Source organism: Macrotis lagotis, chromosome X (assembly GCF_037893015.1).
Source record: "Macrotis lagotis isolate mMagLag1 chromosome X, bilby.v1.9.chrom.fasta, whole genome shotgun sequence".
In the NCBI taxonomy this organism is placed as follows: Eukaryota; Metazoa; Chordata; class Mammalia; order Peramelemorphia; family Peramelidae; genus Macrotis; species Macrotis lagotis.
This window is the reverse complement of record NC_133666.1, coordinates 626998195-627025820: the sequence shown is the minus strand read 5'-3', so window position 1 is coordinate 627025820 and position 27626 is coordinate 626998195. Positions and strand designations below refer to the sequence as shown.

The 27626-nt window shown below is 49.5% G+C and overlaps 1 protein-coding gene across 6 annotated transcripts; it reads right to left on the bottom strand.

The window, feature by feature from the left end:
• Positions 1 to 284: 284 nt before the first annotated feature.
• MAST1 (microtubule associated serine/threonine kinase 1) lies at positions 285 to 27594 on the bottom strand. 6 transcript variants are annotated; one of them, XM_074203518.1, is made up of 26 exons: positions 27512 to 27594; positions 25814 to 25902; positions 25181 to 25256; positions 14353 to 14431; positions 13807 to 13967; positions 13543 to 13618; positions 12675 to 12884; positions 12269 to 12370; positions 11758 to 11890; positions 11463 to 11530; positions 11298 to 11383; positions 10988 to 11196; positions 7432 to 7570; positions 6731 to 6863; positions 6460 to 6625; positions 5904 to 6005; positions 5614 to 5736; positions 5392 to 5501; positions 5067 to 5236; positions 4564 to 4811; positions 3750 to 3938; positions 3421 to 3650; positions 2688 to 2810; positions 2334 to 2470; positions 1849 to 2033; positions 285 to 1746 (listed from the first exon to the last, which is right to left on the bottom strand). In XM_074203518.1, the coding sequence occupies exons 1-26, from the start codon at positions 27592 to 27594 to the stop codon at positions 404 to 406; spliced, it is 4770 nt and encodes a 1589-aa protein (XP_074059619.1). In that variant the 3' UTR covers positions 285 to 403. The 6 variants fall into 6 exon arrangements, with proteins under 6 accessions (XP_074059619.1, XP_074059616.1, XP_074059617.1 ...); XM_074203515.1 differs by lacking the exons at positions 25814 to 25902; positions 27512 to 27594 and adding an exon at positions 25379 to 25628; XM_074203516.1 differs by lacking the exons at positions 25181 to 25256; positions 25814 to 25902; positions 27512 to 27594 and adding an exon at positions 25379 to 25628.
• Positions 27595 to 27626: the final 32 nt, after the last annotated feature.

Here is a 27626-nt window from a genome sequence, read left to right as displayed (position 1 = left end):
ATATATAGCTCAAAGTTCTAACAGGACTCGGGGATACCTCTCTAGGCAAGACTGATTTCCTCCTTGGGTTAGGGTCGTGGGCTGACCGTGTTTTACAGTGATGATTGTGTCTCCTGTGAATGACAGCATCTTTGCATGGGGTGCCTCTCTGTTGTACCACCTGCTGTGTCATAGCTGGCTTGGAAGCTATATGGGCAACTCCTTTCAATTTGTCATTGAACACCCACTAGCTCAGACATCGCCACTGCCACCTGTGGCAGGTTCAGAGAACCTGGAGCCCAGGATGCGTAACACGCACTTTATTTATATGTGTACATATGTATACAACCCACTGTACAATCTGGTGCCACCCTCCAGGCCTATTTACAAAGGTCCAGAGGTGGAGCAGTGACTAGGTCCACCTTCAGTTTGCTGACCCCTTCTTGGCCAGGCCCGGACCAGGCACAGGCTCAGCAGGTAAGCGGGTAGGCAGCCCTGACTCACTCTTGGGGCCTGGGAGAGCTGGGATAGGGAGGGCAGTGGGGACTTGGGGATGCCCTGGGTCAGAGCCAGGCCCATTTTTAGCAGAAGGTGGGTGTGGAACAGTAGTAGAGCCTGGGGGCTCTGGAGATAGTTTGGGAGACATGGGTTTACTTCGGGGCAAGCTCAGTGTGGTTCTTTCCTCTACCACCTCCAGGACCCAACGCTCTTTGGTCACCCTCCCCCCAGGGGCCTCAAGGGGAGGCCTACTGACCTCACACTTGGGCTCCACAACAATGGGTACAGGGGGCAGGTCATTGCCTGGGCCTCCCCTGGGGGAGGTGGCTGCCTCGCTGGCACTGCTTCGTCTGCCCACCTCATACTCTTGCACTGGGCTCAGGGCTGCTTTGGCCAAGGCCCGAGCTGCCCCACCTGCATCCTCTGTCTGCACCCCCTGGTGTCTTGTACCTGTCCCTTCTCGATCCAGTGTCCGGCCTGGAGGTGGTGCCCGAGTTGGGCAGCCAGAAGGGATGCAGCCCCCTGACCATGGGGGCTCTCCCCTACTGCTGCCTACTTCCCTTTCCTTGCGGGAAGACCCTTCGGATTCTGGGGCTTTGCCTGGACCAGGAGGTCCTGGACCAGTGGCTGGCTTTTCCTCCTTGGGACCATCACCCCCCCGTGGCCCAGTTAGGAGGGGGTCTCCCCCACCCAGACTCAGAGGTGACTCTTGGCGGCCCAGTCGCCTCATAGGTGGGGGACGCTGGGCTCCAGGCCCTTCAGCAGCAGCAGATGCAGGGCCAGTCTCGCCCTCAGCCTCAGCAAGGCTATGCAATGCCAGCTCTCCATGGAAGTCCTTGCGGAAATCAGGGTGCCCCACTTCCAGACTGTGCTTACGCAGTGCACCCTTCTTGTCAGTGCCCAGTGGGCAGCCTAACTTCTCAGCAGATTGGACCCTCTTAAGAAGTGGGGAACGGGGAGGTTCAGCACTCTTAGGGCGTGGGCGTACCACGGGTGGAGATGAGTGTAATTTGGCAGGAAAGCTTTGTGTGGTGTGGGAGCTACCCACTGTGTGACCAGGCAGTGGTGGTGGTGATGACTGCGTGGGTGAGGGCGTGTGTGCCAGTGGTGACAGTGGTATGTTGCCAGCCGACTTGCAGCGGGCCGAGCGGTACTGCCGGTGCAGCTTGGGGGACAGGCCATGAAGGGTGCTAGGCCGGATGTGGTGGGAGGAAGAGGCTGGGGAGTTGGGGGTGCTGGAAGCTGGGGAGCTGCTCTGAGAGGAGGCACCTGCAGGAGAGGGAAGACATTGCGGAGGGGAGTCTGGTGAGTCCAGAGAGCAGTGGCCCAGATACCCCCGTTCCCAGTCCTCCCTGCCAAGAGCAAACGTACCTAGGTAGGCCGAATCAGGTGTGGAGCGGTAGCTGTGTGTGGGGGAACGGGCAGGCAGGCCGTGAGTCGGGGACCCAGGGAGGCTGTCGCTGGAGGAGAGGGACCGATTAAGAGATGAGAGGGAGCGGCTTGTGTGGAGGAGGTTGGACTGTTTGGTGATCTTGCGGAACAGAGAGCTGCGCTTCCTGTATTGGGCAGGAAAAAAGGGAGGTGAAAGGCCAGGCCTTGTCTTATGACCCTAGAACTCCCCCCACTCCTAACACCCACCACATGAAACTTAAAGATTATCTGGTGTAATGTGCTCACTTTACAGAAAGGGAAACTGAGGGTCAAACAGAGCCTCAATAATTTGTGGTAGATTATAGCGATATGACAGCAGCAGAGCTTGACCAGAATTTAGAGCTCTGTCTGTCCCCCACGCTCTTCCCCTGTTCCTGAGCTGTTCACTGCCCTGTCTCCTCAAGGGCTCCAGGGAGTACCCCTACCTCTCTTGACCCTCCTTAGCTGCTGGTCTCTTGTTCCTTCTGGCCATCTTGGCCTTGTAACTGCTGCGCCGGGCAGGCCCAATGCGGATGGAAGTGTTCTCAAAAGGTGTAGTCGTCACAGCCACTTTGTTCCCACTCTACAAGCGCCAGGATAAAAAGGGCACAGATGGCGAGCCTCTGGAACAAGGCACCCCATTTCTCCTCTGTCTTCTGAGTCTTATCCCCTGACCCATGTGCCCTCCTCCTCCTTTAGAGTGTCTTTCCATTGGACTCTCCCCCAGCCTCTCCATCTTCCTGGGGATGCCCAGTGCCAACCGCCCCCATGTCCTGCTTTCCTTCTTCCCAGCTCCTAACCTTGAGGATGAGCTCCACCACCTCTGGGTGTACCATTCCATGTACAGGCTCCCCATTGACATGAGTGATGAGGTCTCCTGCACAGAGTCCAGCCTCCTGAGCTGGTCCTCCCTCCTCCACATGCTATTGGGGGTGGAAGACAACCACCAATGCTTATAGGAGATTCCTGGCCCCTGCAGGCTGTGTCAGGCCCCACCCTCAGGGGGCAGGTGAGTCCCATATATCAAAGACAAAATAACTCCCATTTCTAGAGCCCTCTGAGATAGAATCAAGTAGAGTTGAGTGCACACTCTTCGGAGCCCTGGTCAGTCCTAGCCATGTATCTACTTCCTGTGTGGGTGATCCTGGGCAAGTCATTTGCCTACTTTCAGGCACAGTTTCCTCATTTGCAAAATGTGGGGGGGGGTGGACCAGGAATCCCTAAGGCCCTTTCCAGCTCAGTGGACCTTATGATAAAAGCCCTATGAGGATAGGGACATGAGAAAGGTGAGCCTCATTTTACTGAAGTGGAAACTACAGAGAGACAGTGACTGACCCAAAGTCACATAATAAGTGGTACAGCCCAGACCTAACCTTCACTTTTATCTCTAGGTAATGCCTTTGCCAATTTTTAAAAAAATAAACAGCCATAGGGTGGACTGGATGAGCTGGAAATAGGAATTTTGGAAAGTGTCACCTCTGCCCCAAGGGACCCCCCCACCCTGCTTCCTGCCCTTTCTTGTAGGTCACTCACCCATACAATGTGGTGGACACTATAAACATCTGAGTCCCCCATGTAGACCCGGATAGCCCTGAGGGTGAAGCCGTACTTCTTGCCTGAGCGCTGGATAGTGATGGGGGAACGGAGGGCGCTGACGGCAGGGGAGTAGTCACGGCTGGGAGAGGAATCCCTCGATGATGGGTTGGAAGAAAGTGACCGAGGGGACATAGGACTGGCCAGGGGAGAGCTGCCATGTTGGTCTACTGTGGACATGGGGATTGCGGGTGATCAGAAAATGGGAGACTGTCCTGTCATGCCGGGGGTTCTGTACTATCCCCTGCTGCCTTGTCCCCTAAGATTACCTGTGGGGATCATGACAGACAGAGCAGTAGCAGAAGCTGACTTGATGACTTTGCCCCCAGGACGTGAGGGCCGCTTCTCAGAGGGCTCCCCCGAGATCTGCTGCTGGTGTCTTGCCCGTCGAAGCACCAGGTCATTTGTGGCCTTGGGTGTAGATGGGTCTCCGTCTTTGGGGGGTAGGATCAATTCACCTGATTGGAAATAATAATGGCCACAGCAGCTCCCATGGCTTCAGTATCTTAAGGTTGCCAAGTATATATTTGCAACAACCCTGGAAGTAGGGAGTAGATTAATATTCCATATTTATAGATAATAAAATGGAGCCTTAGAGAGGGGTCCAGAGGTGTATCCAAAGTCAAAGCTTGGATTAGAACCAAGATTTGAACCCGATCTCTTGACTCCAGTCCAGACTTTTAAGGGATAGTATGGGAGAGGGGGTTTGAAGAAAAAGGGGAAGAAGAAAACATTGTGACTCAGTTGACACCATCTTTAGAAAAAACCTGCCCTACTGCAGCCTGCAAGCAGGGCGATGATCCTGAATCCAGAAGCAAAAAGACACATTTCCAGAACCCTTAGGCTCAAAGAACCTGGAACCAAAAAGAACCTCACAAATTATCTGATCCAAGAGGACGGAACTGACCCAGAATGAGAAGAAATTTGCACAAGGTCATCAAAAAGGGAAATAGCAGAGTCCATGTATTAGCCACCTACTGCATACCAGATGCTGTGTGAAGCACTTCACAAATATATCTGACCCTCACAAGGGAGGTGGCCCAGGCTTCAGGGGAAGCAGGGAAAGAGAAGATGAAGACTCACCAGGCTCCGAGTCTCCGGTGCTTGGGGTGCTGTCCCCTGTAGTTCCTTCCTTGGGAGTTCTGCTATCTAGGCTCCCAGGGGGGTCAGAACTAGGCCGGGGAGGCCTGCGCACCCTCCCTTCATCCTCATCCTCCTGGGGAGCACTAAAGCGACTGGGCTCCAAGAGGGCTGAAAAGCGGCGTCGAGCACCCAGTGGGGGACTGGCCTCCCCCTCCAGGAAGGATGACTCGGAGGCTGACAGACGTTTGCTAGGGTGGGAAGGGCCAGGGGACTCAGAGGCAACACTCATGATTCAGACAAAGACCTCCCAGTTTCAATGAGCTCCTTTGTCCCAACATGGAGAAGAGAGCCCAAAGGAACCCTCCTGTCTTGCCCCAAACCTCTCTCCCCAGTCTGGATCCCAACCCAATCTTTTAACCCAACCTCTGCACAACCCCCTCTCCCCCTACATCAGAACTCTAGAGGACCCCCAGCCCATAGCCCAAGGTTCTGCCCCAGCTCACATCTCGGGGGACCCCCCCCTCCAACTCTTGTCACGCAGGGTAAGGCCGCCCAGCCCCTCCCGTTTGCTGGCTGCCTTCTCCTCTTGGCTGCTCTTGGTGCTGGCTTCCCGCTTGCTACTTGTGGAAGGTTTGGGCTCATGTTGGGACAGCTGTTCCATGCTGCTGTATACCTGGGGGGATGGACTGGCCATCAGGATGGCATCCTGGGGGCTTGCCCCTGAAACTCCTGCTTGCTATTTTCCCATGAGCACCAAAGGCCACCCTGGAGGAGCTCCCACCCTGCCCTGGGCACATTTCCTTCTGTCTCAGAGGGAGGGGAGCTTACTTTACTGAATCGGGGAGAACAGGAGGAGAACTGGCGGATCTCCACAGGCTCATCCTCAGTTGTGTCATCTTCATCATATGAGTTGACATGATGGTACCTGTCGGAACGGGCTGGGGGCCCCCACGAGCACTGAGGATGTATGGAGGAGGCAAGGGCATCTCCTTCCCAGCCCTCTCCTCCCCCTCCCTCAGGCCCAAAGGGTGGCTGGGGCTGGGAACTCACTATCAAAGTAGCTGGTGTCATCCTCTGACTCCAGGTTGGGGATGAACTCAGCTTTCTGCCGCAAAAGGCCTGTCCAGTCCAGCTCACGGAAGAAGCTGTGCTCCTTGACTTCAAATGCACCACCTAGGGAGGGGGTCGACAGTAGGCCCTAGGCAGGGAGCCTAAAGACTGTCCAGGCTTTGAGGAGGGGTGACACCCACTGCTAGGGAGCCTAAGAGTTGTCCAGGCTTTGGAGGTGGGACACCCACGCTTTGGGAGGGGGATACCCACTGCCAGGCAGCCCTCCTTACCTGCACCCAGGCGCACCAAAGGGTTTGTTTGTAAGAGGCAGGATATGAGGAGCTGGGCATCAGCAGGCAAGGCCTCTTCCCCCTCAGGCCACAGAATGTCATCTGCAAGGAAAGGAAGGGAGGGATGAGGAAAGCAAGCACAGAATGGAGAGGGAAGCCGGGGTGGTGACACCAAACTCTTGGGGCCCACAGCATCAGGAGGGCTGGTGAAATTCCATCACATCATATTGGTAGGACAAAGTCCAACTGCACTAGGAAAGGGGAAGCTCAGGCAAAACCCATGAGCCTCTCTGGCCCTAGCTGCCCGACTGTCCAAGTGCTCACCCTCTGGACACAGTTTGGGTTTTCTTGGTATTCAATCTGTGTACATGCTGTCCCATACCCTCCCCACCAGAATCCTCCCTTTTGTTTTTATCTATGTCCCCAGAGTCTAGCACAGTGTCTTGTAAGTGGGGCACTCAAATTTTGTTAGATGGTGAGTTTGAGTGACTACTCATGTGGACCAAGGAGGGGTGGCTAGTGGCCAGATGGTAGGACAATGGACAGGCACACGCACCACTGATGACCTGCCCAAACAACTCCTCAGGGGTGTCTCCAAAGAAGGGCACACAGCCCACCAGGAACTCATAGAGGATGATGCCCATGGCCCACCAGTCCACGGGCTTCCCGTAGCCCTGGCGTAGGATCACCTCAGGTGCGATATACTCAGGTGTCCCACATACCTGTGTGAAGATCATCAGCCCCCTAGTTCTGTGCCTGCTAGGCCTCAGCCACCATCCCCAAGTCAGATTCTTCCCATGCACAGCCCCACTGTCACCTCCTCCCACCTGCTTATCCAGGAACTCTCGGGCATCCTTCTCGATGTGGCCCTCATACAGGTTGGTGGTGAGGCTCATCAGGCCCATCTTGGAGAGGCCGAAGTCCGTCAACTTGATATGGCCCATGGAGGTGATGAGGAGGCTGGGGGCATGGGGGCACCTCAGAGATACCAAGTCCCATCCCTCCCCATCCTGGCATAACTTCAGGAAGTCCCTTTCAGGAGAGGCATTGCAAGGAGACAGATGCCTCCCACAGACCCTCTTAGTGCCCACCCCCATCCAAACCCATGGGCATAAGCCTCTTCCCACTGTAGACCTCTACATGCCAATGAGATTAGGGACTGGAAAGGTTAGGAAGCTGGGGACTATCCATGATAGGATCTGGGGAGTAACGAGTAGAAGAATATGAATAAGGGAGAATAAGGGGACAGGATATGAATAGTGAATAGGGAATGTGGATATTTGAGAACTTGTGGAAATAAAAAATTGGGCTGTAATGTAGAAAAGTGAGAAAAGAGGGGGGGTCAGTGTTGGAGAAGTAGCGTATGGGGATAAGGCAAAAGGAATCGAAGGGTAGGTAAAGTTCAGGGGTGTGCAGGACAGGGGGAAGAGGAACCCCAGAAGTCTGTAGGATTTGGAGGATAAGGAGGTAGAGGCCTGGGATAATGTGGGGCCAATGGAAGTTGGAGAGATAGGAGGGGATCCCCTACTTGTCAGGCTTGAGGTCTCGGTGCACGATGCCATAGTTGTGCAAGTACTCCAGCGCCAGGACTGTCTCTGCAAAGTACATCCTCGCCATCTCCACAGGCAGTGCCCCGATGTTCTTGAGCAATGTGGCACAGTCCCCTCCTGTAAGGGGGGGACCCTCTATGTCTGGGGCAAGGAGGACAGGCAAACCTCCCTTCCTCACAATCCCCACAGCTTGCTCAATAGCTGCTTCTCCCTTTATTCTGAATCCCAGCCTTCTGGGTACTGAGGGCCTCTGTGCCTGTTTCTCATCAACCCTGCACATGGTGTAATATTGTGCCCCCTGAGATAACAGCAGCATCTTCAGCAGGGCCTTACAGCTCCCAATTTCACCCTACTCTCTTTCCCTCAGGAGACGATCTTATCTCCCATTTTATTGAGGCCATCAGGTAGAGAGACCACATTTTCTCTCATCCAGACTCCTCCATCCTCATCTTTCTCTCCTCTTTTGTTCTAGTCTGCTAGCATGAGTTGGCCCTTCTCCTTTTCACGGCTGCTCCTTAAGACTTGTACCCTTGAGCCCACATGCTCTCATATCCTTTGGGAGTATGCCCCCATCCAAATCCACTTCTCTTTTAACTATCTTCTCTCCCTTTATGTTGGCCCCATTCCTGCTGCCTGCAACATACCCATGTTCTTCTATTCTTAAAACAAAAACAAAATAAAAAACCTTCCCCTGACACTGTCCCTTTCTTTAATTAGCATCCTCTATCCTCCATCTCTGACAAACTCCTAGAAAGAGCAGTTTATATTCCTGACTCTCTTTCTCCCTGACACAATCACTCTGCAGATCCTTGCTGATTCTGACTCATCATTCAATTGAAACTATTCACAAGTTCCTCTGTTCCCCCTCTTTCCCTCCATTCTTTCTTCCCCGCATCCTCTCTTTTCCCCCTAGTTCCCTGTCTCTGACTCTGCCTTTATCTGATTCTTTATCTCTTTTGTCTCCTCTGAATCTGTCTCTCTTTAACCAATGACCTGTTAATAGCTAAACTTGCTGGTGTTTACTGTCATGAAAAGACCATCCAAGAGCGCTAAAATTTAGTTCAATCTCTTCCAAAACCAGAACACCTTCTCCAATTTACTCAACAAGTGCTCATTTAGTCTACAAAGCTATAGGAGGCAGGCTTTGCTGTCCATCCCACCAGCAGCAGCCCTTCCTGCTGTTGGACAGCTCCAAGAGTTAGCAGGCCTTTTCTGTATTCAGCCTAAACTGCTCCCTTTCCTCCTCATTCTGGAGGAAAAGGGATCTTTCTTACCTAAGAGCATCCTTCAAATACTGGAAGACAATTACCAAATCCACCCCCCCATATAGAGACAAACCCTATCTTCTCTTCTCCAGGATAAAAATTCTCAAGTTTGTTTCAACTAATTCTCAAATATCAGTAACTTCAGGGTCTTCTCAACCTGCCCACTTCTGAAGACTGTCCAGCTCTCCTTCACAAAATGTCACAGATCCAAATACAATGCTCCAGGTGTAGTCTATTCATGACCAAGCACTATGATTAACTACAGACCATTACTGCTTTATCCCTAGAAACAAGCCCTCTTTTAAGGCAGCCTGAGATTGTCTTAGTATCTTGGCTGCCAGCTCACCCTGTTGGCTCATACTGAGTTTGTAGTCTACCAAAACCCCCAGATCTTTTTTTATCTCATAATTTGCTTTCTAACAATCCCTCCTCATCTGGTTCTTATGAAGTTGATTTCTTGAACCCAACCAGGAAAACTAGACATTTATCTCAATTAAATTTCACCCTCTTAGATATGGCTCAATGTCCAAGCCTGTCAATCTCCTTTGGCATCCCGTCATCCACTGTATCACATATCTCTCCATACTTTGCATCATCTATACCTTTCATAGAATTATAGATGTAGTGCTAGAAGTCACTGATAAGCATGCTGCCTAATCTGTTTTCTATGTCTGGGATAGAATCATGCAACAGATAGAAGGTAAGCTCTGAAAGGGCAAGGCCTAGTATGGAGCTTGGCTCAGAGTAGTACACAGGACCAAGCAGCCCTAAGGTGCTTCCCTAGAGACCTCCTTCCAAGGGGACATCAAAGCAAAGATGATTCCCCTTTGACTGTGGTCATTTAATCAGGTCTGAATTCACCTTATTTTTCATATCTACTCCATGAGAATATCACGATTTTATCAAATGCTTTGCTAAAATTCTAGATACATTTTATCTAACCCATCCAAAAAGGAAACAAGGTTAGTTTGACATGACTTATTCTTGTTGAAGTCACATCGCCCTCTGTGATCACCATGGCTTTTCTGAATTTTGTTAACCATGCCTTCAATGATACCTTCTAGAAATTTGCCTGAAATTGAAGGAAAGCTCACTGACCTATAGTTTGCAGACTTCAATGTTGTTGTTGTTTTAATTGGGCTATCTGCCCTTCTCCAATTCCGTGGTGCCCTTCTTTTCTCCATCATCTTTCTCCATCATCTTCCTCCATCCTTCTCCATCTCCACAATCACTGACAGTAGCCCGGCAATCACAGCTGCCAGTTCTTTCAGTTTTCCAGAAGGTGGTTTGTCTGGGCCAGCTAAAGAGACCTCATCATCATCTCTCTTACTATTTCTGCACTTCTCTTGTCTTTCAGCTTCTCATGGCCTTTATCATCCCCTGCTTGGACTATTAAGGGCAGCTAGGTGGTACAGTGGATAGTGCTGGGCCTGGAGTCAGGAAGACCTGAGTCCAAATCTAACCATGGACACTTAAACTAGCTAGGTGACCCTGAGCAAGTCACTTCACCCTGTTTGCCTCAGTTTCCTCATCTGTAAAATGAGTTGAGAAGAAAATGGCAAACCATTCCAGTATCTCTGCCGAGAAAACCCCAAATGGACTCACAAAGAGTCAGACACAACTGAAAAACCACAACGACAACCTGGACTATTGTAATAACCTCTGTCTAAATCTCTTCCAGCTCAATTCCATCCTTCACAAAGCTGATGTTTTCTGCTCAGAAAAAAAGGGACTCCCTATGACCTAGAATATAAAAGACAAACTCCTTAGCCTAACATCTACAACTTGGCTTTTATCTAGTCTTTATTATTATTATTATTATTATCATCTTCTTCTAGGTAAACTTGGTTGCTAGCTGCTCCCTAAACTCCACACTAGCCTACTTACATCCTTGCAGGGAATTGTCTGGGCCTGGAATGATAACCCAGCCTCTTTTCATCTCTTTATCTTGTCATTCTTCACATTCCAGTTCAGGGGCTGCCTCATCTAGGATGCCTTTTTTTCCCCTGATTCCTTTGGATGACAAGGAGCTCTCCCTTCTCAAGTTTTCCTAGAGCCTATTCACTTCTAAAGTCAGTCTAAACTCATCTCACTTGTGCATTAGGCCATTCCCCTCAGTTAGCCTGGAAGCTTCTTAGGGGTAGTGTCTATCTTTCTACCCCAGTACTGGTCCAGATCCTCACACACACAGGAATTGGTTAATACTTGTTTGTTGATTTAAAATAAATGGTCTTGCCTGGGCTGGTTGCCAGTGACCACCGTCGCCTACCTTCCACGTATTCCATGACCATGCAAAGGTGTCGTTTGGTCTCAAAGGAGCAGAACATGCTGACAACAAAGGGATTCTCAGCGAAGGTGAGAATGTCACGCTCCACGAACGCCTGTTGGATCTGGTTGCGAAGGATCAAGTTCTGTTTGTTGATCTTCTTCATGGCAAAGCGCTGGCGTGTCTCTCTGTGCCTCACCAAGTACACAGCCCTGCAAGCGTGGCACAACTAGCATCCCCTCTGACCCCCTCGCCTCTGGCCCCCCCCTCCCTTCTCCCCACCACCTGTATTGTCTCAGCCCTTGGTTCTTACCCATAAGCACCATTGCTGATGAGTTTGATGGTTTCAAAGTCACTCTCACCAGGGGGTTTCTTGGCCTTGGGGGTGGCACCCCGCCCCTGGAAGGAAGGAAAGGATCAGGGAAAAGAGAAAAGTCTCAGGCCCCTATCTATTACCAGGGATGTCACCTCTGCTCACCTCTGCAAAGTCATCCTGCTCAGGGGTGTTGGAGCCTCCACTGTCTTGATCCTCAAGGTGAACTACATCTGGGGAAAGGTGAAGTATTGGGGAGGGAGTGCAGGATCCTGAATCACTCCCCCTAAAACCTACCCTTTGCATGTGCTGGGGTAGGGGTGGGGCATGTTAGAGAGGGTCAGACCTCCCTTAGGAGCCAAATTGTACAGTTGAGGCCCCTGGATGCCTCACCCCAACTCTAACAAAGGGGAGAGAGAGAGTGGACCCCCAGAGCCAGCACCCTGTCTAGACCTAGCACCTGGAAAGGGGTCTCGGGTGAGACCAAGTTGACTAATGATGTAACGAGGAATATCTGTCTTCACCAGGTGCCCTTCTTTGGCATGGTCCTCAGCTGCCTCCAATAAGTGGTAAAACTCCTCTGGGTTAAATTCCTGAAGGCAAAAGGAAAGCTAGGCACTAAGAGAGTAGGCACAGCACTGGGTTCCTTCACTGTTCAAAAGACCAGTCAAGAGCAAGGTCTCAGAAGTGCTCCCACACAGAAGTGTCCAATTCAAGTCTCCTGACCTGAAGGCCAACCCCAGCCTTATCATTCTGTCATAACTGAAGATGGTTCAGCCCAATCAGAATCCATTCCCTTGGAACAGTTCCACTCCCTCTTCCAGAGGTAGCCCCTCATCAGATTCCTCAGTCCTGTCCCTTTCAGTAGGACTTCTCCCCAGGCTTCCCCAGTCCCAGTTTCCATTCATTTAGGACCTCTTCCCAGACCTCGGATCCTCCCAGTTCCCCATCCATCCAGATATTTCCCTTACCAGGCACTCTAAAAGCCGGGCAGGGCGAGAAATGATGATAAGCAGTTTCTTCACTAATTGAGTGACAAAGGCAACTTCCAGACTTTCAGAGCGTTCATAAGCCTAAAAAGAAGGAGATGCAGGGCTGAGAAACTGAAACAAAGCTTTAGAAGGGGAGGACTGAGTTGGCACAGGGAAAGGCAGAGCTGATCTAGCTTGAGGAATAGGAGAATGAAAGAGGACTAGGAGACTCGGGGACATGAGGACATAAGGACAATTTAGAGCTTGCCTAACAAGATGAGAAGGGGAAATGTCTGGGATTAGAAAATAGAGTAGAGAGACCTAGAGGAACCAGGGAGTAATAGGAATGGGTTGCCCCAGGGTTTTGGAAGTTTTGCTCTACTCCAACCCCCACCCCTGCTCTTACATCCTGTAGCAGCTTCTCCAAGTTCTCTTGCAGCTCATAGAAATAGACAGTAGTGATGAGGCCATCGTGGGACTTGGCCAAGCAGTCTCGGGCAAGCTCTATGATCTGGTGATGGATAAAGCTGAGGACACCATCAGCTAGTGGTAGCACACTCTCAGGCTCAAAGGATCGGGTAAAGTCTCTCAGCTTCTCTTCCATCTGTGCCGTAGCCTGCAGAGCAGGGCAAGAGAATGCTTTGAGAGCGGGAATTAAGGGCTACAGCCAGCAGTAACCAGATCAAGGGCTTCAACAAACTTGGTCCTTATGGTAAGAGATTTCAGGGTCATGCCGTAAGGAGTCTGAGGGACACTCAAGGACTTGGGAACACTGGGGCATAAGGTTTAAGATTGAAAAAAAATCCTTGGAGAGCAGCTAATACACACCCTCCTTTTACAAAGGAATAGCCTGAGGTCCAGAGGGAAGTGAGGTCAGTGCCCAAGGTCACACAGCAAGTGGCTGAACCTGAATGAGAATCCTCTAGAGTCTTTCTGATTCAATCTTCTTCCCACCACACCAAGTATTCTCATGACAAATGAAGGACCTGAGACTAGGCAACTGATGGATGGGGGTCTGGAATGAGGGTCTTGGCAAGGTTATTGGGACCTGTAACAGGGTTAAGGATGGGGGCATGGTGGTAGTGGTTAGTGTAGAATATGCCAGTCTCTTCCTTGGATCTAATGCCTTTCTTGGTAAAAAGATCTTCAGTAGCAGAAAATGACCACTAGGGGGTGCTTGAAGCTAACAGGCAAGACCAAATTCGTTGCCAAGGTGGCTGTGGAGGTAAGCGGGTGGTCAGCAGGTGAAAGCTGTCCTGGGGACCTGGCCTCACCTTGGGAAACCTCTCCTTGTACACATGGTTCATCATCACGATCTCATTGTCATAGGAGGAAGGGGAACGCCCAGGGCTGCAGGGAGAGGTCATCTTATTCAACCTGCCTCTGAATAGGACTGACCCCTCTCCAGCCCCTCCATCTCCTCCCTCAGTGTCCCCTTAGGGGGCCCCCCTTGGCATCCTTGTCATGAAGTCCCAGATCATTCCTAGCCCAGGTCCTGATCCTCCCCAGGAAGGGAGTCCCAGGAGAGCTGGTCTGACCTGAGGCTTCGGGAGCGGGGCCGAGCAGCGGGTGAGCGACGGCCCCCATCCTCATCTGGGATGCTCTCTGTGCTGCCAAAGTGCTTGGACAGGAAGTGCAACTCATCCACCGTTGGCTGATAAGGGAGCTGGTGAAGTCGCTCTTGGGAAGAACAGGATGACTGGGCAGTTGATGGGAGAATGAGGTAGAGAGAAGGGCAGAAGATGTTACTTAGTGGAGGAAGGGGACCACAAGACCCTTCCCCCCATATTCCTGCCCACCCCCCATTCACCCAATGTCATAGGCCAAAATCAGAGGGCAAATAGACACAGATGCCTAAGTATCAGAAATAGACTTTGAGAGAAGGGCTAGAACTAATTTTTTTTTTAATGCAGAGATGCTTAAAGCCTGGGAAGATGGTTATATAGTGGACCCTGTTGATAGAAAGATCCAGATTGAGACTGGGGATGAGACAGAGAATGGGGGGGGAGGGAAAGAAGGAAAGAAGAAAAGTTGGTGGGAATTGCTGGAATCTCCTGCCTCCAATCTTGACTTTCCTCACTTACAGAGACTGTGGAACTGGGCGTGTTGGTGCCATAGCCAGAGGAAGGGAGGGAGGCCAGAGACCAGCGGCGTCCATCTGCCCTGGAAACCAACCCACAAAAGCCTCAGAAGCAGCTGGGAGAATATTTCTCCCTTTCCATTCCTTCTTTTTAACACACACACACACACACACACACACACTCACACAAGACAAGACTACCCCAGACAGCAATAGGACATTGGGGGGAGGGGGGAGAATGTGAACAAAGACAAAGCAATATAGAGAGAAAGGGGAAGAAAACTGAGGAGAGGGTGACAGAGAATGGAAGAATATAAATGAACATGGAGGGAAATTTAGGGAAAAGGAGAAGACTTGAGGGAGAAGAAGATTGGAGAAGGGGGAGGCAAGAAAATGGGAGGGGAAGACTGGTTAATGGACAAGGAAATGAAAATAGTGGAAAAGAAAAAGTAAGAAAATGGGGGGAGAAGAAAAGTTAGAATAGATTAAGTAAAAAGGGAAGGAGAAAAGGATTAAGAATAATGGAGACCCTAAAAAAAAGAATAATGGGGAAGGAATCCAAGAGGAAGAGACTATAGACAAAACAGGAGTAAAGAAAGATAAATGGAAAAGCTAAGTGAGAGGGAGATGATGGAATAAGAATAGGTGAAGAAATGATTGAGGAGGAGAAGAAAAGGAGACTAGAGAAAATGAAGGGGGGAAATGATAAAGGAAAAATGTCAAGGGAAAGGAGAAACAGAATTGAGAAGGTTGGGAAGGGGAAAAAACTAATGGCTGGGAGAGTCACAGAGAATGGGAGAAAGAAAATAAAACTGGCCTAGAAATGAGGGAAGTTAAGACTTGGGAAAAGAGTAAAGATGAGAAGGGAGAAAGAAAAGGCAAGACTTGGGGAAGGAAGACTACTAGGTAGAAAGGGCTGAGAGAGTAGAAGAGGGCAGGAAGAGCAAAGAGAGACAACATACACAAGACCCCCTGCCTCCTTTTCTTCTCCCCCTCTGTCTCTGTCTCTTCCCTCCTCAAAGTTCCTAGTCTCTCCATTCTCCACATATGACTCATTCCCCCACCCTTCCTCACCCAGTTTTCACCCAGTTACTTTATAAACAAGGCATATTCTAACCCTTCATGCACTCAGTTCTCCCCAAATCCTCTTACATATATTCATATATGATCCCAGTCCCACTTTCCATACCACTTAAAATGCCCCCAATTCATCTCTTCATTTACTCATACATGTCCCTGGCCCCTCATGTCTACTCACTGGCATGCATCCTCCCCTTCTCTCCCATAGTCCCTGTTTTCCCCTCACTCACCCATACACACCATACCATTCCCCTCACACATCTGATCTACTCTTTGACATCTCCTTCATACTCATTCTCATACAGGTGCCCATAAACCCTCCAAGATCTATGTTCCTAGCTCCCTTCACCCACTCACTCTCAGGTTCATTTCTCCTCTCTCACACATAGTTATCAATTCAGATTTGACACGTTGGTTGCCCTCAGTTCTTCACTCTCCATTCTTAAATATAGTTAGGCACCAAGTCTGATCAAATCTGAGCCCTTCACACCACTACCCTCCAGTTCAGGTTTCATCAGTTCTTGTTCAGAGGACAAAATAGCCTCTGCTAAGTCTCTCTGCCTCCAGTCTCTTCCTTTTCCAATCCATCAATCACAGATACCAGATTGATATTCCTACTAGGCCATGTCATTCCTTGGTTCAAGAGGCTTCAGAGATTCCCTTTTGTCTTATCCAGACTATTCACCTTCCATCCCAGCCACATCGCCCCCAATGATATTTTTCAATCTCATGCCCCACAGGACCCAGTCCTCCCTCTGCTCACAGATGCCCCTGTCACATACATCTTTTCTTCTCCTAAGAATCCTTTTCTATTTCTTAGACATGGTAATGCTTCCCCTGAATCAATGGGTGTCCCCTCTCTCACAAAAAATATATAAACACACACACACACACACACACACACACACACACACACACACACTCTCGATCTCATTCCCCATTCCTCCCCCACCCCTACCAAGTCTCCAGACATGGTCTTATTTCCCCTTTTCAGACCTCAAGCCAATCCCTTTATTCCCCTTCTCCTGTGCCTCTCATACAGCCCCATCTTCCTTTCAGCCTCACAGTCCACTCTTCATATACTCACATAACACGTATATTCACCTGCACAATTAGACATTCCCAAACGCAGTCAACCCTCCCTAATTCATCCCCATCCCCCCTCAGACCCTAATCCTATACCCACTTTCCCTCACAGATCCCAGCCTCTCTCACACTCCAACATCCCCTTTCTCCATGAGTTCCAGTCAACCACACACATACATACACAGACCCTTTTTATCTTTCCCATCTCAGATCCCCTTTCACTCTCACCTCTCTTCCCCTACCTGTACCTTCTCATACATACATTCCATCCCCACATACATTCTTCATACATGTCTCCATTCTACTCCCTCATATATTCATAAATATCATCATATATTTTTATCCATCCTTAACCCTCCTATCCATACACACTTCCTCTTCCTCCTACCGTCTTAAAGACACATATACACATACACATAAAATTTAGACATGTTCACACTCCCCAATATTCATAGTCATAGCCTCTTCTCATATGCACATTTCTATTGGTCCTCATGCTCACTTTTCCTCATACATGTACCCTCATATATGTTTCCACACTCACATTTTTCTCACCAACAGTACCCTCATAACATACCCCATCCCTTTCACACACACGTAAGCCTATATTCTGCTTAGAGGGACTGCCTAACCTCAAGAAATATGTACTACTCTTCCTCCTTTCCCATATCTAAGTTCCTCCACCCAAATTTCTTCCTTGCCTCTCTCCCCCCCTTCTGTTTCATTTTCCCTCCCTTTCCTACCTTCAATATCGCTCCTTCTGACACCCCTCCTAATACTCATCTTTATTGCCCCCTCACACAATATTCATCTCCTTCACACCCACCCCTCACCATCCCCATTCCACACTCATCTCCTCTCTTCACACACCAATTTCCCTCTTTCTCATATAGACCTCTGTCTCCTGTGTTACTCTCTTCTACACAGATCCAGAATCTTATTGCCCTCTCCCTCCCATAATATTCAGTCTCCTTTATACAGTGTAGATGCCTTCTTTCTCATAGCCAGACAATGCCCATTCCCTTCATCTCTGTTCACACACAGATTCTCATACACACATCCCAAATCTTTCTCTATACTACCCAGTCTCCCCCCCACTTTTTTCTCAAATACAAATACAGCTCATGTCCTCTTCTTCCTCATACACACAGTCTATATATTCCATCTTCCCACACATAGCACTTACACACACACACACATCCATCTCACTTTTCTCCCTCACATGTACACAGTTTTCTCTTTTTTAAACACATCCCTTTTCCTTCCACTGCACTACCATTGCCCCACTCTCTCACGTACACTCTTTTTGCTCTTACATATAGATGCCCCTCTCATACATATCCATAATCCCTAAGCCTCCATTCACCCTTCTCCCTTATGATATCTATCCCTTTCTCTCTCCCACATAAAAATGTGGTATCCTTTCTCTCCTCCCTACAAGTCCATTCTCTTACAGATCAATCAATAAGAGTACCAGTATCCCCCTTTCTTCCATCACCTAACTCCCTCTTCTCCACCCCAATTTCCCCTCATGTACTTTTCTCTTCTCATAAACTCATATTTCCTCTCTCACATATGCATCCTCCTATCATTAACATGTTCATATTTTTTGTACCTTCTCTTATAATACAAGACCATAGCCTTATTTTACTTCTATCCTATGCCTTCCCCCTCACACCTATATCCTATCTTTCTCTCAAGCCCCTATAAGTCTCTCCTTCCCCCTTCTCTCTCTCTCTCTCTCTCTCTCTCTCTCTCTCTCTCTCTCACACACACACACACACACACACACACACACACACACACGTGCTCCCATTTTTCTTACATACCCCTTCAAAGATGATTTCTATTCTTAAGGAATGCCCTACCCCCCCCCAAATCCCCTTGTTCCTCTTCTCAATCTTTTAAGTTTTTGCAAGGCAAACCAGGTTAAGTGGCTTGCCCAAAGCCACACAGCTAGGTAATTATTAAGTGTCTGAGACCAGATTTGAACCCAGGTACTCCTGACTCCAGGGCCAGTGCTTTATCCACTGCGCCACCTAGCTGCCCCTCTCTTCTCAATCTTTATTCCTCTTCATACAAAGAAACCTCTTTAACTTCCCCTCACTGTGACCAGAGATCTGTCTCTTCTAAAATACACAGACCACCCCTCCCATACCCCTTCTCATAAGACTCCCATTCTCCCTTTGCAGACACCACCCATTCCACCTTTTCTTATATAAAGACCCACCATCTCTCTTCATCTCCATGTATTCAAGCTTCCATTCCTCTTTCATATGTCTTTATCCTTCCTTGGTCATATCACATACCCATATATACCATCCCCCTTCTTCACTACACACACACATACACACACACACACACACATACAAACTCAAATTTATGTTTCTACACATATGGTTTCTCTTTTCACATATAATCCCCACATCCATACTCACATTCATCCTCTGTCTCACAAGCACCTCAATTCTCCCTTCACATATTCATCTCTCTCATAACCCCTCACACACACCTATATACCTTCATCTGTTCTCATACCTATATCCATCCCCTTCTTTCAATCAAGCTCCCATGTCTTCATTCATACCTTTCCCACATCCAGATCTTCATCTCTCATATACACATTCTTTCATCTGTCCATACCCATCTCTTACCCCATACCCCTACACATACCCTCATCTACCTTTTTCACTTAAGTTCTCTTTCCCCTTATTCATGTCCTTACCCATTACCATCTCTCATATACCTTCTCCTTTATCTACTCAAACACACATTCACACTCATCTCACATACTCCATCCCCTCTTCTTCCCCTCAAATATATAACCATTTCCCTTTTATAAAACATCTATTTCATCTCACAGAGTTATCTAGCCTCTCTTATTCTCATATAATCATACTATCTTATACCTGACTTTTCCTGATTTTACCTTTCACATATCATATCCTTTCTTACAGCTCCCACATCCACTTCTTCTCTAGTCCTCTGTATTTTCTGCTCTCCTTCTCAAACATATATCTTTCCCTTTCTCCCAAGTTTACACATCCCAACTCCTTCCTTCACACACAAATATATGTTATATATATATATATATATATATATATGTATGTATATATATATATTAACCCCCAATACACATCTATACTGGCCCCCTTCATCCACTCACATAAAGAGGCCCCCATCTCCATTCTCATACTCTAGACCTCTCCCCCTTATAGACTCCTCCACAACTCTCTCACACTTAAATCCCTGTTATCTACCCTCTACCATATTCTTCTTCCCCTTTTACATCCTTATGCATGTCTCCACTCATTCACAGAATCCTGTTTCCCTATCTCCCTCATACCAAACCCCAACTTCTCTCTCCTTTACACACAAACACACATTCAAGCCACATGGACACATTCCCATCTCTCATCTCCCCTCCCCAACACCTGCCCCAGGCTCCTCCAGACCTTCAGACCTTCATCCCTCCTCTCTCACAAACATGAAATCAGTCTTATTCTTTCTCTTCACTAATCTTTACAGAGCACTCCCTGTCTCATCTTGACATAGACCAGCTCATTCCCTTTCAAACCCACAGACCCATCCCCACTCACATACAACATACATTGGCCTTAAAGCAGAGTTCCCAAAGCACGTTCCTGTTCCATCTCAAACACACATACTTTCTCTCTCTCTCTCTTTCTCTCTCTCTCTCTCTCTCTCTCTCTCTCTCTCTCTCTCTCTCACACACACACACACACACACACACACACAAACACACCCTTTTAGCTCTCCCTCATATTCATTTTCCTCATAAGTTGCCCACATAGAGCCTTATAATCTCTCTCTCTCATCACACACCTCTACCTCTCAACATGGACCATCTATTCCAATCTCTATAGACCGACCATCCCTAGTATCTCATTAACACCTACTTCCGGGGCAGCTAGGTGGCAGAGGCTAGAGCACCAGCCCTGAATTCAAATCAGACCTCAGACCCTTGATAATTACCTAGCTGTGTGACCTTGGGCAAGTCACTTAACCCCATTACCTTGCAAAAACCAAACCAAACAAAAACACCTACTTCCCATACCCCTCCAAGACACTGATCTCTCCCTACACATAATTGCCCAAATAGACATAGATCTTTCTGCCCATCTTACTGTCTCATGCAAACAACCATACACTCACATCTCCTGTTTCTCCCTCACACTCAAATGTACAGATACCATCCCCCTCATTCTCACAACCTCCCAGATGGACCCCCAACTCTTCTTTCCCATAGAGACCCCCCCAACCCCATCTCTTATACACAGGCCACCCCCATCTCCACTCACATTCATACCCAAGTCTCTCATATTCAACAGGCAATCTATTCCTCATCCACTGTCACACACACACCCATCTTCTCCGCCTTCATATCTATCATTCACACACCTATCTCCACTGTCAGATGCGCATATTTACTCGACACAAACTCATCCCCCTTTTCTCACACATACACAAACCCAGTCCCCCTCTAGCACCCACCCACACATCTCCTCTCATGTTCACCTACACCCATCCACTCATTTCCTCTTGAACAAACTCTTCCTCTCTCCCTCCTTCCTTTCTCTTTCTCTCATACACATTCTTCTCTCACAATGCCCCCCTTCTCATGCTCAAACTCTTATTACCCGTTTCATGAATTACACACCCACAGTTGATTCCCCCCTCATACTTATTCCACATCTTTTTCACACACTTAACTTCACATACATCTATTTCCCCTCACACACTCCCATCTTACTTTTACATTCTCTCATCCCCCCTTTCAGATATATCCATTCCCCCTTTACACATACACACACAGCCTCATTCTCTCTTCCATTCCAACCCATCTCTTTCACACTCACACATAAATCCATCATCTAACAAACTTAGCAGCCCTCCGATTCCAACATCCTCCCCTCTCACATTCAGCTCCCTCATCCACTTGCTTTTACTTGTATTTCAGCACTTTAATCCCTTTTTCCTCACATACCTCCATTTCCCAATTCCTTTTTCTCTCATATTTCTCTAACACACTTGCCACTATACTCTATTCCTTAACACAATTCTACCTTTTCCCTTCAAGATATGTACATCTCTCTCCCATGTGCCATCTCCCACTTCCCTTATTCTTCATCAACAGACCATCCTTCCCCAGTACCCTGATAGACATTCTATCTATAATCTCTCTTGCCCAACAGACCTTTATCCTCTCTTTGGCACACAGAAATACTAATTTACCCCTTAGGTCCAAAAACCGCCTGGCCTCTTCTCCATATAAACTCCATATAAACCTCTTCATATAAACTTCCTTCCCTTTTTTCTCATATAAAGGGAACCCCCATCTTCTTTCATATATACAACAGACCCTCCCCCACTCACAATATGGCCCTACCACATTTTCTCTCATTTATACACAGAACTACCTCCCTCTTCTTAGACATCCATCCTCTCACATACACATTTCCCTTATCTGCCCCTCATTTTCATATACACAATTATCCTCTCATACACACAGATTCCCCAATCTCCCCTTAACTCACATTAATGCCCCCATCTGTCTTCCTCTCATTTTCACATCCCATCCATCTGCCCTCACACACACAGATCTTTCCATCCCCACCCCCTCATACACAGATGTGCACCCTCCTTATTCTCTCATATGAACATAGGACCTTTACCTACTCTCCACAAAGACATTCATGCCCCTATTCTCTAATGCATTCTCATCTCCCTTAACAATCCATTTGCTCTCTTCATTTACACAAAGATCCAGTCCTCCCTCATAACACATCCCATTTCATTTTCATACAGAAATCCTCTACACACAAAGATCACATCTTTGTGTCTCATACACACAATGCCCCCCCCTTCTCTTTCACACATACTCTCAAACACAGACCATCTATACACAGAAATCCCATTCTAATCTCTCATGCACACACAGCCTCTCATTCACAGATGGATCCCCCCCTTTCTTCTCTCTCATGCATGCACAGAAATTTCCCACCCCTACTGACACAGAGTCACAGACTCATAACCCTAATTCTAATTCTTATTCCTTCTCGGACTTCTGGTATTTCCTTCTTATACTCACTCATTCTCTTATTCCCACTATGACCCCCACATGCATTTGGTCTTGTCTTATATCCATAGAGCCCTCTTCCTATTACCTCTCATAGTCAGATGTTACTATCAGATCCAATATTTATATAGCATTTTGAAGTTTGCAAAGCACTTTACATATATATTAGTTCATTTGATATCAACAACTATAAAAATTAATTATTTACATCAGTATTTTACAGATGAGAAACCTGATGCTGAAAAAGGTTATGTGACTTACCAAGGGTTACACAGAGACAAAATTTGAACTCGGGTCTTCCTGACTCCAAGTTCAGAGATCAATCCACTGTGCAAATCTCCTTGGAAGCTATCCCTACTTTCTTATCTAGACACACACCCTATGTCCCTGCATAGAATTCCCATTTCCCTCATGCATTTAGACTTTTCATTTTCATTCACCTATGCACCACCTCCATCCACCTCACACACAGATACCTCAATCCACTTTTACTCATGTAGACTCCTCTGACATCCAGACTACTAGGTCCAACCCTTTTCATAAACAAGCCCACCCACCCCTATTTCACAAAGATCCACCTTTACTTTCCCTACACGTACTCTTTCTCACACATGAATCCTACCTCTTCCTTACACATAAACTTCTGACTTTTTTTTTAGGTTTTTTTTTGCAAGGCAAACGAGGTTAAGTGGCTTGCCCAAGGCCACACAGCTAGGTAATCATTAAGTGTCTGAGACGGGATTTGAACCCAGGTACTTCTGACTCCAGGGCCAGTGCTTTATCCACTGTGCCACCTAGCTGTCCCCACACATAAACTTCCTAAAGGAGTGGCAAGAGAGTGAGCCTGGAGTCAAGAAAACCTGAGTTCAGATTTGACCTCAGCTACTTACTTTACTTAATTAGCTGTAAGTCCCTAAGCAGTCACTTAACTTCTGGTTGCCTTAGTTTCCTCAACTATAAAATTTTGGATAATAGCACCTACCTCCTAGTGTTGTGTCAAATGCTATATGTATAAAGTGTTTAGCACACAGTAGGTGCTTAATGCACATTTCCTCCTTTCTTCCCTCTGCTTAGTCTTTTTCACTCATATACAAATATATATCCCTTGCCTCTAACCCTCACATAGTCTCTTCTTGCACATATTCATCCTCCTCAAAACAGACACACACATGTCCCACTCTCCTCTCACATAATATCTATTCCACCCTCCATCTTTCTCACATACAATATTCACTCGTGGTTCCCTCCTCCCTTATATGTGAACATACATCTCCAGTTCTGCTCTTATGTGCAATGCCTTGTATATTCCCAGTTTTCATACCAACCACCTCAAATGCATGATCCACCCCCCCATTCCTCCTGTCACACATCCTCCCTATCCTTTCTTAAACACACATCCTCATTTTCCAACTCCCAGATGTTGACACCTGGGCTTACATGTCCCCACTCCTCTACACATATTCAGAATCACATGTTTTATCCCACCTCATTCATTCTTGCTCCCAAACCTTTCATACATGCAGATGCCCATTCACTCAAAAGCTTCTGCCTGATCCTCCCCCACCAGTCACACATGGCCCTCAACCTCCCTCCCTCTCTCAAATATAGGCTTTCCTTCCACTTATACTCATACACACAACCCTCCTTACCCCCCCCCAGACATATCTAGTTATTAATGGGCCCTTCTTCATTCTAAGGTCAGACATGAACCCAACCCTCCTTTTCTTACAGTGAGAACTGTCTCTTCTCTCTTAGACCCACCTTGGCCCCACACAACCCCTATTTCCTCTCTCAAAGGCTGCCAGCTCCCCTTTATACATCTCACACTCTTCCTTCACGTATCTCCATTTTCCCTCTGTATACCTCAGTCCTCTTCCAGTCTCACTCGGGTCTCCTTCCTCTCAAATACGGTAACCCCCCCCACATCCCCACCTCCCCTGTATATCCCCCATCCCTCTCCAGTGCACCCCCATGGCCCCTCACCTCTCCTCTCTCATACTATAACCTCACGCTCCCTCTCAAGACACAATCCCATCCATCCCCCCCTTCACACACACAAGACCCCATCCCCCCTCAACACACACTCACACGTACGCGCACACGTACCAACCCCTCCTCCCCTCCGCCTCACCCCGGGCTAACGGCCGCCCCACCCCCAAAGCCTCCTGAACCTTCTTTCTCGCGCGAAGGGGGCGGGGAAGGCGAGGGCGCGCGTGGGGGCGGGGGTTGAGGGGGTCGACGGCTGCTCGCCAGTTGGACAGTCAGTGCCAGAGCACCCCGCATCCCCCTTCGGAGTTGTCATAGCAACACCGTAAGTGCCAGTCGGGAGCGCGCGGAGAGCCCCGCCCCCAGACCAACTCCTCCCAGCCTCTGCAGGCCGGGCCCCCGGGGATCGGGTGCGTGGCAGGTCCAGCTCCAGCCATCCGAGCTTATTCCCCGAGCTCTTCTCCACCACAGCCCCGGGCGCGGGGGCAGCTAGTTGGGCATCACAGAGCGGGGTCAAGTCTCCCAGGAACTGGGGCGTGGGGCTGGGGGAGCGCAGCGGGGTAAGGGGGGGGACACTCACCTGCGGGAGGAGGCGAACGAGAAATGGGCAGGAGTATTGGGTGAGAAGTTGCGGGGACTGTCCAGGGGGCTGCTGCCTGAAGCGGGGGGAGTGGCGGCTTAGGCCAGAGCGGCCGTGTCCTCCAGGCTACCCTTCCTCTTTAGCTCCCTCAGCCATACGACCCCTTCTGCCTCCATCCTAGTCCGTGGGTCCCCTCACCTGGATCCCGCTCCCTCCATTCTGGCTCCGCCTCCATTTGGCCCCCACTGGAATCTAGATTCTCTGGCCCCTCTGGTTCAGTCTCTAAACCTCGTAGGCTTTGCTCGGATGTGGAGCAGCAATTCTGATGACCTCTGAGAGGCCTAAGGTTCTAATCTGCCCTCACTGAATCCTAAACCGCTCCGGTTTGGTCCGACCACTGCACTGTCCAGTCTGACTCAAACCGAACCGAACCTTCCCAGTCTCCAACCTGACCCCACCTCTCTCCCATGTAACCCCGCCTCTACTTCCTCTGGCCCCACCTCCTTTCCTATACGGCCCCGCCTCCAGCCCCCCCCAACCTCGTTCCCTCCCCAGGAGATTCCCAGACACCCTGTCACCCTCCCCTCCCCGTGGCCTGGTCGGGCCTCCCAGCCCGCCCCGCTCCAAACTCACCTATGTGTCCAGGAAGCGGAGAGTGGGGCCTCGGTAGAGTGGGTGACGTGCTGGTCAAGATGAGGCTTTTCCTGTTACTGGTGCGGCAGCTGCAAGGAGGGGAAGGAAAAGGAGGGGAGGCGGGCAGCGCCGAGTCCGCACGGAGCCGGCCCTCCACTCTTCGGGATTGCAGTCCTAGCCCCTCGGGGGTCCGAGGTTGGATGAGCTCGGGGGGCCTAGAGTTGGCTGGAGCTCTAGCCTGGGGTCTGGGGACCAGGTGCTAGGAGCATCCCTGGAGCTTGTGTTCCAAGTCAAGGGTCCGAGTCTCCAAGGCCCCCCTGGCGCCGAGTCCGTGTGTGTGTGTGTGTGTGTGTGTGTGTGTGTGTGTGTGTGTGTGTGCGCGCGCGCGCCTCTGTGGCTATACATCTGCTACAGTGATTTTCTGTGATTCTCTGACTTCGCTGTGATACTCCATTCCTGAATTTGTGCCTGCCTGCCTCGGTGTGTCCTTGTGGTTTTCCTGCCTCTGTCACTGTCACAGTCTACTAGCTCACTGTCTCTGTAGTGCCTGGATCTGGTAGAGTTTGTTTCATTCTATTTCATTGTGTCTCCTAACAGGGCTCTCTCTCTCTCTCTCTCTCTCTCTCTCTCTCTCAATGACTGTACTGCTGTCTGCATGTCCAGGGCTCTGGAGTACTTGGTGCCTCTGTGTCTGTTGATGGTTCTGTAGGTGAATTTCTATGCCTGGGTCACTCTTCTGTGACCCCATTCATCTACCTGCGTTTCAAGTCTGGATCACTATGTATATATATATATTTTATGTGAAGGGGCAGGGAGCCCCGGTTCTCTCTGACACCCCTCCCCAGTAGAAGGGAGACCGGATTAGGAGGCTCGGAGGAGGGCGATGTCTTTAGTCCTGCTTCCCCCGCCACCCCCACTGCCTGAGTGCCGAGTGTTGTCGCTGCAGCGGTTGCAGTGAAGCATCTCATTAGATCCGGCAATTAGGAATGGGGGGGGTGGGGGTAGGCCTGGTGGCCGTAGCTATTGTTCACAGAGAACGGCGCCCCGACATCCCTTCTCCACCTCCCCACTCCATCCCCGCCCAAATTCCCCAAATCCCAGTGGCAGAGGCAGAACCCGGCTGTGCCCACAGACAAAGACGCCGTGCCCGCTCCAAGCTCCGCTTTCCCCGAACCGCGCCATTCCCCTTCCAAGGATGTAGGGGCGTTAGCCGCCTCTCCTCTTACCCCTATTCCACCCCACCCCGACTCCCAGGGCCGCTGAGAGAGACGACCTGCTGCTCCACACACACACATCTGGCGCAGCTGGGCCGCCTCTGCAGCAACAGCATCCCTGGCCTGGACCCCGCCCTTGCAGCAGCAATATAGAGGCGCCTTAGAGCAAGACCAGGCCAACTCCCTCGCCACCTCCCCCCCCCCAACAGAGCAAGGGCAGGGGGCTGGGCGGGGGTCCAGGGCCCAAGCCTAGGACTGGGGCTAGAAGGGTCTCAAGTTGGAAAACGTCTCATGGGGTTGGAGAGGATCTCGGAATCTGGGGGAAGTTTCATGGGCAGAGGAGGTGGGGGATGGTGGGCGGTAAAGGGGCCAAGGGCTTCGGGGGGATCAAATAGGACCCGAACTCTGGGGAGACTGATGCCAGTCATGGCAGTGGGGGAAGTGTTGGAGGTGGGGTGAGTGGCCCGGGCAGCGGGGCTATTACCTCTTGGTGCGGCGGAACATGCTGCTGTCAAGGAAATAGGGCATGGAGAAATTGGAGAGCACGGTCCAGAGCGAGTCAGACATGGTCCAGGGGCGGCGGCGGCGGCGGCGGCGGT

Excerpts from the sequence above, each read along its gene's own strand:
- MAST1 (XM_074203518.1), bottom strand. The coding sequence starts at position 27,594 with ATGTCTGACTCGCTCTGGACCGTGCTCTCCAATTTCTCCATGCCCTAT. Across the intron at positions 5,237-5,391 it reads GTTCTCCCCGATTCAGTAAA|GTATACAGCAGCATGGAACA; the intron begins GTAAGCTCCCCT and ends CCATCCCCCCAG. Across the intron at positions 3,651-3,749 it reads GTCTGTCATGATCCCCACAG|TAGACCAACATGGCAGCTCT; the intron begins GTAATCTTAGGG and ends CCATGTCCACAG.